Source organism: Lontra canadensis, unplaced genomic scaffold, assembly GCF_010015895.1.
Source record: "Lontra canadensis isolate GAN:19392208 unplaced genomic scaffold, GSC_riverotter_1.0 scaffold48, whole genome shotgun sequence".
Classification (NCBI taxonomy): domain Eukaryota; kingdom Metazoa; phylum Chordata; class Mammalia; order Carnivora; family Mustelidae; genus Lontra; species Lontra canadensis.
Genome location: NW_022631042.1, coordinates 9,353,739 through 9,365,839, shown reverse-complemented (window position 1 = coordinate 9,365,839; position 12,101 = coordinate 9,353,739). Strand labels below are relative to the sequence as shown.

Here is a 12,101-nt window from a genome sequence, read left to right as displayed (position 1 = left end):
TTTTGGCTCCTCTTCTTCCTCCGACGCTCTAGATATCAGCATTTTGCAGTACTTCTCTGCTCTCTTCTCTCTTAGATAGTCTCCCCATTGGAAATTCCATTCATCCTTTGGCTTCTGGGACATGTTTAAGACTTGCTCCCAGAGCTGCCTTTCCAACCCCGACTGATTCACCAACCATTAATTCAGGACTTTTACATTCTGTGTACATTCCTACACTTTTCATCGTCCGGCATCTCAGCTCGCAGCGGCAAACAGTGAACTTCATCTCCTCCCTCTCCCTACCAGCTCCTCTTTCTGATTCTCCTGTTTCTGTTGATGGCACCACCTTCGACTTATTGATCAGCTTTAAAAGTTGAAGTAGTCTTTGATTTTTCACTCTTAACTTTTCACATCTAACCAGCTACTGCAGCCTTCTAATTTCCAGTGTGCCTGGCACCCATCCCATCTTCTCCGTTTGCTCTATTCCCACTTGCACTCATTAAATCAGTAGTCCAGTAACTATTCTTCCTTTCTACTCCCACCTGTCCTTCAACAGCACAGCCAGACTCGTCTTTACAGAGCACAGCTCTGAGCACATTACTCCACTGCTCATAAACCTTTAATGGCTCCCCATGGCTTACCAAATTAAGGTCAAAAGCCAAAGACTACAGTTCATGGTCTACCAAACTCACTAATCTGTCTCATGTTCTCTCCCAGTATTCTACACCTTCTACAGCTGGACCAAAACATAGCTCATGCTCTCCTATAGACATGACACAGTGTCTTCCCACCTCTGTGTCTTTGCTCACGCTCCTCCCATCTAAATGTGTTTCTCCTACCTCCACCTCTCACATTCTTCCCATTCTCCAGAGGCAGCTCTCATGCACCCTATTTGGTTAACCCTTTTATGTTTTGTTTTAGTTGAAGTATATTTGACATTTAACTTTGTGCAAATTTAATTTGTACAACATGTTGATTTGATACATATGTATATCGTCATATGATTGCCATTGTAGTGAGAGCACCTCTATCATGTCACGTAATTATCATTTCTTTCTTGTGGCTGGAATAATTAAGATCTTCCACTTCTGACGAATTATTTTCCAATCTATTTAACCAAATACAGTCTCTCCTTCATAAGAAGCACCACAGCATTTTAGTTATATCTTTTATGATTTCCATTCTCATTATTGGAATATGCTTCTTACTCTCTCTGAAGCCAGGGCTATTTTATTCATGAGTGTGTGGCCTGAAATTTTTAGCATTAACCTTCCCCTGTATCAGCACTAAAATAGGACATGTTGATTATTAGATGATTAAGACTTAAATTTAAATTGCCGAAGTTTTATAGCACTTATGCAATATTAATGACTCAAACATTTAATTGCATATAATGTGGAAAGCTCTTATTCATATGGAAATGGAAAAACCACAAGAATAGAAATTCGTGCCAGAAATGTAGTAGCCTCAGGAAGTTAGGATATCAATGAAAATGTCTTGAACCAGTCATACTTCGAGTTTCTTTGCATTAATTCTCCAAATGTTACTTTGCTTTCGGCTAAATTTTCTTCCCCAAATTTATGATTAATATGTTGTTATATTTATCCAGTAAATAGAAATAGCACTTTTTTTGTTTGTTTTATTGCATAGTCATGGATATCATTCTGTTTACAGCCAGCTCTGATTGGTATGGAATGCCTTTTCCTCCTGCAGAGGCATCGGACTCTTATTAGTCTTACCAAAACTGCCAAACTTGGCAAGTAGTAAAAGCTGAAGAACAATAGCATAATCCAGAAATGTTAAAATTAGCTAGCTAGATCGATAGGTAAAAATTAGGCCTGGAAAAAAAAATGGGGCCTGGTCATTTCTGTACAAAAACTTTTATGTTTTTGAAAAAAAAGACTTTTCTCAAAGGTTAAGAGCTTGCTCTTTTAACTTTTTTGTTTTTATTACTGAAGTATAATTGACATAAAATGTTATATTAGTTTCAGATGTACAACATAGTGATTTGACATTCTGTACATTACTCAGTGCTCACCACTATCTTAAGTCACTTCCAGTGTTAATACAGTATTTTCACCCATTTCATCCGTTCCTCTACCCCCTCTAGAAGTCACCAGTTTGTTCTCTGTATTTTTAAGTCTGTTTCTGTCTGTTCATTTGTTTTGTTTTTTAGATTACACAAATAAGTGAAATCATATGGTATTTGTCTTTCTCTGTCTTACTTCACTTAGCGTAATACACTCTAGATCCATCCATGTTGTCACAAATGGCAAGATCTTATTCTTTCTTATGGCTAGGTAATATTCCATTGTAGATATACCCCATATTTTGTCCATTCATCTATTCATGGACATTTGGATGGCTTCCATATCTTGGCTATTGTAAATCATGCTGTAGTGAACATAAGGGTGCATATATCTTTTTTAATTAGTATGTTCATTTTCTTTGAGCAGTGGAATTATTTGATCATTGGGTGTTTCTATTTTTAATTTGTTGAGGAACTTCCATACTATTTTCCATAGTGGCTGTACCCAGTATAGATTCCCACCAATTGTGCCCAAGGGTCCCCTTTCATCCACATCCTCACCAACACATGTTATTTCTTATCTTTTGATACTACCCATTCTAATTTGTGTGCAGTGATATCTCATTATGGTTTGATCTACATTCCCCCGATAATTAGTGAGGTTGATCATCATTTCAGGTGTCTGTTGGCCATCTGTATGTCCTCTTGGGAAACATATTCAGGTCCTCTGCTCATTTTTTTGACAGATTTCTGTTTGTTTGTCTTGAATTGTGTAAGTTCTTTGTATATCTTCGGTATTAATCCCTTACCAGATATATCATTTGCAAGTATCTTCTCCCATTCAGTAGGCTACCTTTTTGTTTTGCTGATGGTTTCCTTCATTGTGCAAAAGCTTTTTATTTTGGTGTAGTCTGAATAAGTTAGTTAGTTAGTTGGTTTTGCTTTTTTTCTTTTCCCCCTGGCTGATGTCCGAGAGATTATTGCCTATGTTTTCTCTTAGGAGTTTGGTCTCACGTTTAGGTCTTTTTTTTTTTTTTTAAGATTTTATTTATTTATTTGACAGACCGAGATCACAAGTAGGCAGAGAGGCAGGCAGAGAGAGAGAGAGGAAGGGAAGCAGGCTCCCCGCTGAGCAGAGAACCTGAAGCAGGGCTCCATCCCAGGACCCTGAGATCATGACCCGAGCCGAAGGCAGAGGCTTTAACCCACTGAGCCACCCAGGCGTCCCTCACATTTAGGTCTTAAATCCATTTTGAATGTATTTTTGTATATGGTTCAGCGAGTGGTCCAGTTTCATTCTTACACATGTTGCTCTCCATTTTTCACAACAACATTTGTTGAAGAGACTATCATTTTCCTGTTTGGTGTTCTTGCCTCCTTTGTCATAGAATAACTGATCATGTAGACGTGGGTTTATTTCTTGACTCTCTATCCTGTTCCATTGTTCTGTGTGTCTGTTTTTGTGCCAGTACCATACTGTTCTGATTACTTCAGCTTTGTGGTCTATCTTAAAATCTGGGATTGTGATGCCTCCAGCTTTGTGCTTTCTCAGGAGTGCTTTTGCTATTTGGGGTGTCATGTGGTTCCATACAAATTTTAGGATTATTTGTTCTATTTCTGAAAAAAATGCATTTGGTATTTTGATAGAGAGTCCATTGAATCTGTAGATGCCTTTGGGTAGTATGGACATTTTAACAATATTAATTCTTCTAATCCATGAGCATGGTATGTTTTTTCATTTGTTTTCATCATCTTCAATTTCTTTCATCAACATCTTACAGTTTTCAAAGTATAAGTTTTTCACCTCCTTGATTAAATTTCTTCCTAGGTACTTTTTTTTGTGTAATTGTAAATGGGATTATTTTCTTCATTTCTCTTTATCCTACTTTGTTATTAGCATAGAGAAATATAACATATTTCTGTATATTAATATTGTACCCAGCAACTTTACTGATTTCATTTTTCAGTTCTAACAGTTTTTCGGTGGAGTCTTTAGGGTTTTCTATAGATAGTATCATGTCATCTGTAAATGGTGACAGGTTCACTTTTCCTTTCCAATTTGGATGCCTTTTATTTCTTTTTCTTGTCTGATTGCTGCAGCTAGAGCTTCCAATACTATGTTGAATAAAAGCAGTGAGAGAGGAAATGCTTATCTTGTTCCTGATCTTAGACAAAAAGCTCTCAGGTTTTCCGCAACTGGGTTGTGGAATTTTTATCTGTGGATTTTTCATATATAACCTTGTTAAGTTGAAGCATGTTCCCTCTAAACCCACTTTGGTGGGAGTTTTTATCACGAACGGATGTTGAATTGTGTTCAGTGCTTTTACTGCACCTATTGAGATGATCCTGTAGTTTTATGCTTTCTCTTGTTAAAGTTACGTATCACGCTGATCTGCAAATATTAAATTATGACTGCATTTCTGGAATAAATTCCACTTGATTATGGTGAATGATTCTTTTAGTGTATTGTTGAATTCAATTTGCTAATTTTTGTTGAGGATTTCTGCATTTACATTCATCATTGCTGGCTCAGTTGGTGGAGCATGTGACTTTTTTTTTTTAAGATTTTATTTATTTATTTGACAGAGAGGGATCACAAGTAGGCAGAGAGGCAGGCAGAGAGAGAGGGAGAAGCAGGCTCCCCGCTGAGCAGAGAGTCCGATGAGGGTCTCGATCCCAGGACCCTGAGATCATGACCTGAGCTGAAGGCGGAGACTTAACCCACTGAGCCACCCAGGAGCCCCAGCATTCAACTTTTAATCTCAGTTTTAAGTTCAAGCCCACGCTGGCTATAGAAATTACTTAAAAATAAAACCTTTAAAAAAAAAAAAAGAGGAGCCTCCTGGGTGGCTCAGTGGGTTAAGCCTTTGCCTTCAGCTCGGGTCATGGTCTCAGGGTCCTGGGATCGAGCCCCGCATCGGGCTCTCTGCTCAGCAGGGAGCCTGCTTCTCCCTCTCTCTCTGCCTGCCTCCCTGCCTACTTGTGATCTCTCTCTCTCTCTCTGTTAAATAAAATCTTAAAAAAAAAAAAAAAAAAGAGGATATTGGCTGGGATGCTTGATATCTCAGTCAGTTAAGTTTCCAATCTTGGTTTTGGCTCAGGTTGTGATCTTAGAGGTGGTAGGATTGAGCCCCACATTGGGCTCTGTGTTTAGCAGGGAGTCAGCTTGAGGATTCACTCCCTCTGCCCCTCCCTCCACTCACATGTGCTTGTGCTCTCTCTTTCTCTCTCATAAATAAATAAATCTTTCCTTTTTTTTTTTTTTTTTAAAGAATATTGGCTTGTAGTTTTCTTTTTCTGTAGTGTCTCTGTCTGGTTTGGGTGTCATGTTAACGCTGGCCTTGTAGAATAAATTTGGAAATTTTCCTTCCTCTTTTATTTTTTGGAATAGTTTGAGAAGAACAGATATTAAGTCTTCTTTGAGTATTTGGTAGAATTCATCTATGAAGCCATCTGAGAGGGCTTTTGTTTGTTGGGAGAGTTTTTCATTATTGCCTCAGTTTTGTTACTTATAATCAGTCTGTTGACATTTTCTCTTTCTTCCTGATTCATTTTTGGAAGAGTGTATGTTTCTAGGAATTTATCCATTTCTTCCACGTTGTCCAATTTGTCAGAATATAACTTTTATAGTATTCTTTTATAACCCTTGTATTTCTGTGATGTCAGTTGTTATTTTTCCTCTTTGATATCTGATATCTGATATCTATTTGCATCCTCTCTCTTTTTCTTGATGAGTCTAACTAAAGGCTTATCAATTTCATCATTTAAAACAACCAGCTCTTTATTAGAATAAATACTTTTTTTTTAAAGATTTATTTATTTGACAGAGAGAGACACAGTGAGAGAGGGAACACAAGCAGGGGGAGTGGGAGAGAGAGAAGCAGTCTTCCCTGCTGAGCAGGGAGCCTAATGCGGGACTCAATCCCAGGACCCTGGGATCATGACCTGAGCTGAAAGCAGATGCTTAATGACTGAGCCACCCAGGCCCCCCGAAAATTAGTGCTTTTTTTAAACCTTGATTCTTATCTTCACACAAAGTTGCATATTTTTAACGGAACTCAAAAAAAAAAAAAAAGTAATATTGGTATTCTGGCACGTTGCTCTGTAAAAGCTGCTCTGAATATTTGTTGATTTCCCATTAGAGGCATAATTTAGAGAGAGGGATTTAATTAATTAGTGACAGGTATTTAATCTTCCCTGTACACACTTTTCGTTTATGTTTGTTTTAGATTGTGGTGGGTTGCGAAGCTACTTCCTGTGGTGACCTTCATTCCGTAATGTTGGAGTACACTAAGGATGCAAGGTTTGTGAAATAATTTTGGAATAAATTTTTACATTCTTCCAAACTTGAATACAACTTCAGATGATTGTCTATTTTTAAAGCAGCTACAGGGGAGCAACCTTTTATATTAAAAGTACAGTTTATGTTTATTTCACATTATTCATTTCCTTTATATAAAACTTCCATGAATGTCTTATTTTCAGAAATTTCCTTCAAACTGAGAAAAATCATTTTCCTACTAGACTGGCTGCAAGCCAACAAATTTTTTTTGTCTTTTAAACTAAGTAAGATACTACGTTTGTCCTCAAAGTAGATTTCTCTTTTATTCATGTTGCTCATTTTCAACCAACCTTAATGAGAATTTAAATCAATACAAGATCTAAATATGCTGCAGCTAGAGTCACATGTCTTGAAGCCTAGTAAAAGTCTGACACAGTGCAGTTACTTTATTGGGATGTTGAGAGCCCTGTCCCCCACCACCACTTTTGAAAATGAATAATGGAGAGTTAAGTTTGGATAAACAGAGAGTTTTGTCAATCAACTGCAGGTATATTTCTGGTAATAATACCAGTGGGAGGAAGCCATTAGAATGCAGTAGCGGGCATGCTATTATTTTATTCTATTATCTGTGAATATATTCCTGTGCTTGTAAAGGGTTATATCTTATTTGAAATTATTTTCAGTTTTACTTTTCATTGTGTTTATAAATATATACAGGAAATAGAAAACTTACATAAAAATACCTCAATTTAACCCAACCCCAAAGGGTTACGTTGACATTGTCAAGTCATCTATTTCCTCTTAAGAGTTGTCTACCATAACTTCTGTGGTTTCCACAGGTCTGATTCCTGGCAGCTCGTTCAGACCCAGTGCCTTCCTTCCTCTTCAAACAGCATCGGCTGCTCCCCCTTCCAGTTCCATGAAGCCACCATCTACAATTCTGTCAACAGCTCGAGCTGGAAAAGAATCACCATTCAGCTGCCTGACCATGTCTCCTCCAGGTAAATTGCATACGAAGGTAAACTTGGTGGGATTATCTGGCAATCTCTACAGAGCTCCTGCAGTGACATTCCATTACAGCTGTGGTACCCTCTCCCTCCTTTCACCAACCCATGTCCCCATATGGCAATGGCATGTCCCAAGAAGAAATAGGAAGACATAGGATCTTGTCTGTAAATGCTACAGATCTTAAATTTGCTTTGGATAAAATACCACAGCACAAGCCAAGCTCAATCACAGGCCCCAAATCACAGACACTCAAAGACCTGGAGTTGGCACCGTATCTGCTCGAGTGTATGTGATTCCCGAAGGCTGCACTCCTCATCCCATATACAGATACCCTCTGGGGTATGCAGGGCTGGTTTGATTACACGAAGCCACAGGCTGAATATGATAGAGTGCAATCTTCCTAGAGCAGCATTCACTTTACTCAAAAATTTGGAAAATGATATACCTCAATAAGAAAAAGGGACACAAATTGATTATGGAATAGAATAGGAAATTCACATCAAACCCTCAGGGAAGGTACAAGCTTCCAGAATGGCACTTTGGGAGATATCCCCAGAGTCTGAGGGGCTACATGTTCACTCACCATTGACTTGGGTGCTTCAAGGAGAAGCTTGGGGGCATCCTTTTCTCAGAAATAGTCCCCATTCCCAGGGCTGGAGGTGGGACACAGCCACAGGAAATAACAGGCTATTGAAACCTCCTGCTCTCTCTGGACTTCCAGTGCAACACAGTTCCGCTGGATCCAGAAGGGGGAAGAAACGGAGAAGCAAAGCTGGGCGATCGACCACGTGTACATCGGAGAGGCTTGCCCCAGGCTCTGCAGTGGGCATGGATACTGCACCACGGGCGCCGTCTGCATCTGTGATGAAAGTTTCCAAGGTCTGAATCCCAGGCTGTCACTTTTAATACAAAAGACCATGAGGTTCTCCTCACATCAACACGTATACAAAGACCACCAGGAGGGTTGGGGCACCTGGGGGAGTTCAGGTCATGGTCCCAGGGTCCTGGGATCGAGTCCAGCATCAGGCTTCCTGCTCAGCAGAGAGCCTGCCGTTCCACCTGCTTGTGCTCTGTCAAATAAATAAATAAAATCTTTTGAAAAAAAATTTAAAAAAGCAAAAGTCCACGGAGAAAGAAAGAAAAACTCCAGCCCTGAGGGATTTGAGGTTGATGACACACCCTTTAATCACAGCATTCTTTATCTTTGGAATGAAGTGCCAAGGATAATTTTCTGCCGTGTTCCTTAAAGTATTTTTTTAAATGCAGAATTCTGGGCCCTGCCTGGGTGGCTCAGTCAGTTAGGTGGCTGACTCTTGATTTCGGCTCAGATCATGATTCAGGGTCCTGAGATCGAGCTCCGTGTCAGGCTCCACGCTGCACGTAGAGCCCGTTTAAGATTCTCTCTCCCTTTCTCTCTGCCCCTCCCCCTGCTCATGCGCTCCTCTAAATGAATAAGTAAATAAATAAATCTTTTTTAAAATAATATAAAATACAGAATTCTATAGCACTGCATATTCCCCATCCTCCATTTAACTCCCTGACTCAACCACTACCCCCAGCACTTTATTTTCACTTCTGGGCCTCTTTCCTTCCTGTCCTGGCTGCCCATCCCTGGTTACTTTGCCGGTATTCCTTCTTTCTCAGTCTCTCCAGTAGCAGCTGCCCCGTCCTCCCAAGATGTAGCTGATGATTCAAGATATTCTGTTTTCTAGGTCACTTTCTCTCTCTCTCTCTCTCTCTCTCTCTCACACACACACACACACACACACACAAACACACATACACACATGCAAAAAAAAAAAAATACCTTTTTACTGCTTGGGCTTCTAGAAGCCGAATATATGATTTGGGACTGAGTATCTACTCAACCCCTAACATCATAGGAAACTGTTCCCTTGGCCCGAGAGAAGGCCTGAAGTCTGCTTTCCTCTGATGCAGGGTTTCCAACAGGTTTCTGTTGTTACAGAATCTACATAATCACCATTATATCCTCAGCGCCTAATACTTGGCATATAGCAATGCTCAGTGAATCCTTTCATTGCCTTGTACTTTACTACTTACACAGTGTCCCCCTATTTATTCAGCAGTCATTTACGACTTATGATATCCCCATAAGTTAGCTGTGGTTAATATAATTATTCCCACTTCATAGGTAAAGAAACTGAGACTCAGGGAACTTAAGTGACTTGCCTAAGATGAATACAGCTAGTCAGTGTCAGAAGATGACCATTACTCAGTTGTTCTTTCCAGTCAACCTTGCTGTCTCTCATAACTGGGAGCTTAATCCAAAGAGGAGCAAAATTATACAACTTCCCTAATGGGAAGTTTTTATAATGGAAAAATCCACAGATTTGACTTCTGGAGTAGAATATAGTTAGATTTCTTGGTTGATGCTATTTCCTGGCCTCCAAATGAAATGAGTATGATTAATGTACATGACTGCACATCTCTCATGTCAGAAATCACTTAGCCATGATCTCTTTCCTCTGGTCTCATTACCAATAAGACCACCTGTATCTGTCCACGTGTTAGCTGGACACCTTGAACTTTAGGCACATGAACAAATCAGATGTCTCACAAGGAGTCCCAGATGTCTGGAATTTGCCCTCTCCCCTGAACCCACAGAGCTAGAGCCATGACCTTTTGATATAGAACTATCATAGCTATTTAGGGAAGTTGTGCTGTTCAATTCAAGGGCGAATGCAAACACATACACATTTGCTAATGTTCTATCTTAAATGCCAATATTTCAGCTCAGTGCTCTCATCCTTCCAGCCTATTCACTATTCGTTTATTTATATCACCTTGTTATTGCATATCTTACATGTGCTAAGTATTGTGTTAGGTGCTAGAATCCAACAATGAATAAAATGCAGACTCTGCTCTCAAGATTCAAGTATAGAGCTGGAAGAACAAGAATATGACTTATCCTATTTCCTGCTGCAAAGGCATGCTGGGGAGAAAGAAATTAGGTTGGCTTCTCAGGCCAGGGTGAGAGCTCTCCTGCAAGACCCATCATTGGTAAACTTGTAGGCCTGGCCAGATGCTGGGTATTTACATAGTCAATTCATGTGAGCAGTCAGTACATTAGCCCCTACACAGTGTAGCACACATTCACTCAGAGAAAGTGGGATTTTTTTCAAGAACATAAGCCAGGGGTGCCTGGGTGGCTCAGTGGGTTAAGCCTCTGCCTTCGGCTCAGGTCATGATCTCGGGGTCCTGGGATTGAGTCCTGCGTCGGGCTCTCTGCTGAGCAGGGAGCCTGTTTCCCCCCTTCTTTCTCTCTGCCTGCCTCTCTGTCTACTTGTGATCTCTCTTGTGTCAAATAAATAAATAAAATCTTTAAAAATAAATAAGAAATAAAAATAAATATAAAAAAAGAACATAAGCCGATAATTGCTCCAATACAAAGAAAACATTTATTTCTGGGAGTCTGTATCTGCCCAGTATGTTGTCGCTCTTATAATAACAAGAATGGATTAAGCCTAAAATCATCTTTAATGATGCCACTTCTTTTAGCTAACTTTTGCAATTATTCCCTTCCCTCTAGGTGACGATTGCTCTGTTTTCAGTCATGATCTTCCCAGCTATATCAAAGATAATTTTGAGTCAGCAAGAGTCACTGAAGCAAACTGGGAGACCATCCAAGGTGGGGTGATAGGAAGTGGCTGTGGGCAGCTGGCACCCTACGCCCATGGAGACTCACTCTATTTTAATGGCTGTCAGATACGACAGGCGGCCACCAAGCCTCTGGATCTCACCCGAGCAAGGTAACCAAACTCCTTTGTTGTAGTTCAGACCCAGAACTGGCCACAAGACTGGTCACTTTCTGCTGTCTGTTAAATATCACCATGAACTTCAAAGCATGGGTGTCACAAAGCAGTGGAGACCTAAATGTCACTTGAATTTGGTAGGAGAAAGCAATGTATGTTTTCCCCACTCAGAGTTATGCTTTGCTTCAATTTATTGTAGAACTACCTTGTTTTTCTTCACGTATTCTGGCTGAGTGGTGGTGACATAGGCATAAGCCAGGAGAAGTGGCCAAAAATAAAAACTGATGTGGCTCAAATCAATGTGCTGTATACCTTAAGCCTATACAATGTTTTATGTCAATCAGGTCTCAGTAAAGTTAAAAAAATAACAACAAAAAAATGTTAAATGGGTTGTAGATCACTCTATAGATAATTTCATGTTGACCATTTGCAAGTATGTAAATACAAATGTATCCATGGAGTAGATTTATAGTCAGGCAAACATATAACTATATTTAACATACGTGGTTACAATAAACAGAAATGGAGGATAGATAGGAACTTTCAAAATTCTCATGTTCTTGGAACTGCTTATTAACGGAGAGCAGAGTGGATGGGGACTGTGCAAATCGACCTGGGAAGTGACAGAGACAAAAGGATCCCAGGAAGGTTGGATTCCCTTCCCCACCTGCTCCTTCCCAGCTCTGCCACCTTATCCACACAAACATGACTTTCTCCCTGTGTAATTCAGAAAAAAGATTCCAAGGGTCCACGAAGACTGCAAAGTGCTAACTAGAGTATTCCCTGACTACTGAGAGGTGTTCCAGAGCTACGAGGACATTGAGAATCAGATACTTGGTTAATAAAAATGTACACATAATTTACTCAAGGTTTTTGACTTTGGAAAACATTCGTGATGTATTTTCAGAAGCAGAAAGGCAAGTTTAGGGTCTTTCGGTGTGATAAACAAGGAAAATACAATTAAGTCCTTTGTGGTAACCACAGAGGTGCCAGAAGTTACAGTCACCCATCCCATGTTTTCCTGCCAGAA

General features: G+C 39.8%; 1 protein-coding gene across 2 annotated transcripts in view; it reads left to right on the top strand.

The window, feature by feature from the left end:
* RELN (reelin) overlaps positions 1-12,101 on the top strand; it is a 499,373-nt gene that overhangs the window by 474,375 nt on the left and 12,897 nt on the right. For both annotated transcript variants that reach the window (XM_032873314.1, XM_032873313.1), the window contains exons 58-61: positions 6,238-6,311; positions 7,130-7,291; positions 8,020-8,177; positions 10,849-11,068. In XM_032873314.1, the coding sequence (XP_032729205.1) occupies positions 6,238-6,311; positions 7,130-7,291; positions 8,020-8,177; positions 10,849-11,068 (614 nt within the window). The remainder of the gene's footprint in view (positions 1-6,237; positions 6,312-7,129; positions 7,292-8,019; positions 8,178-10,848; positions 11,069-12,101) is intronic.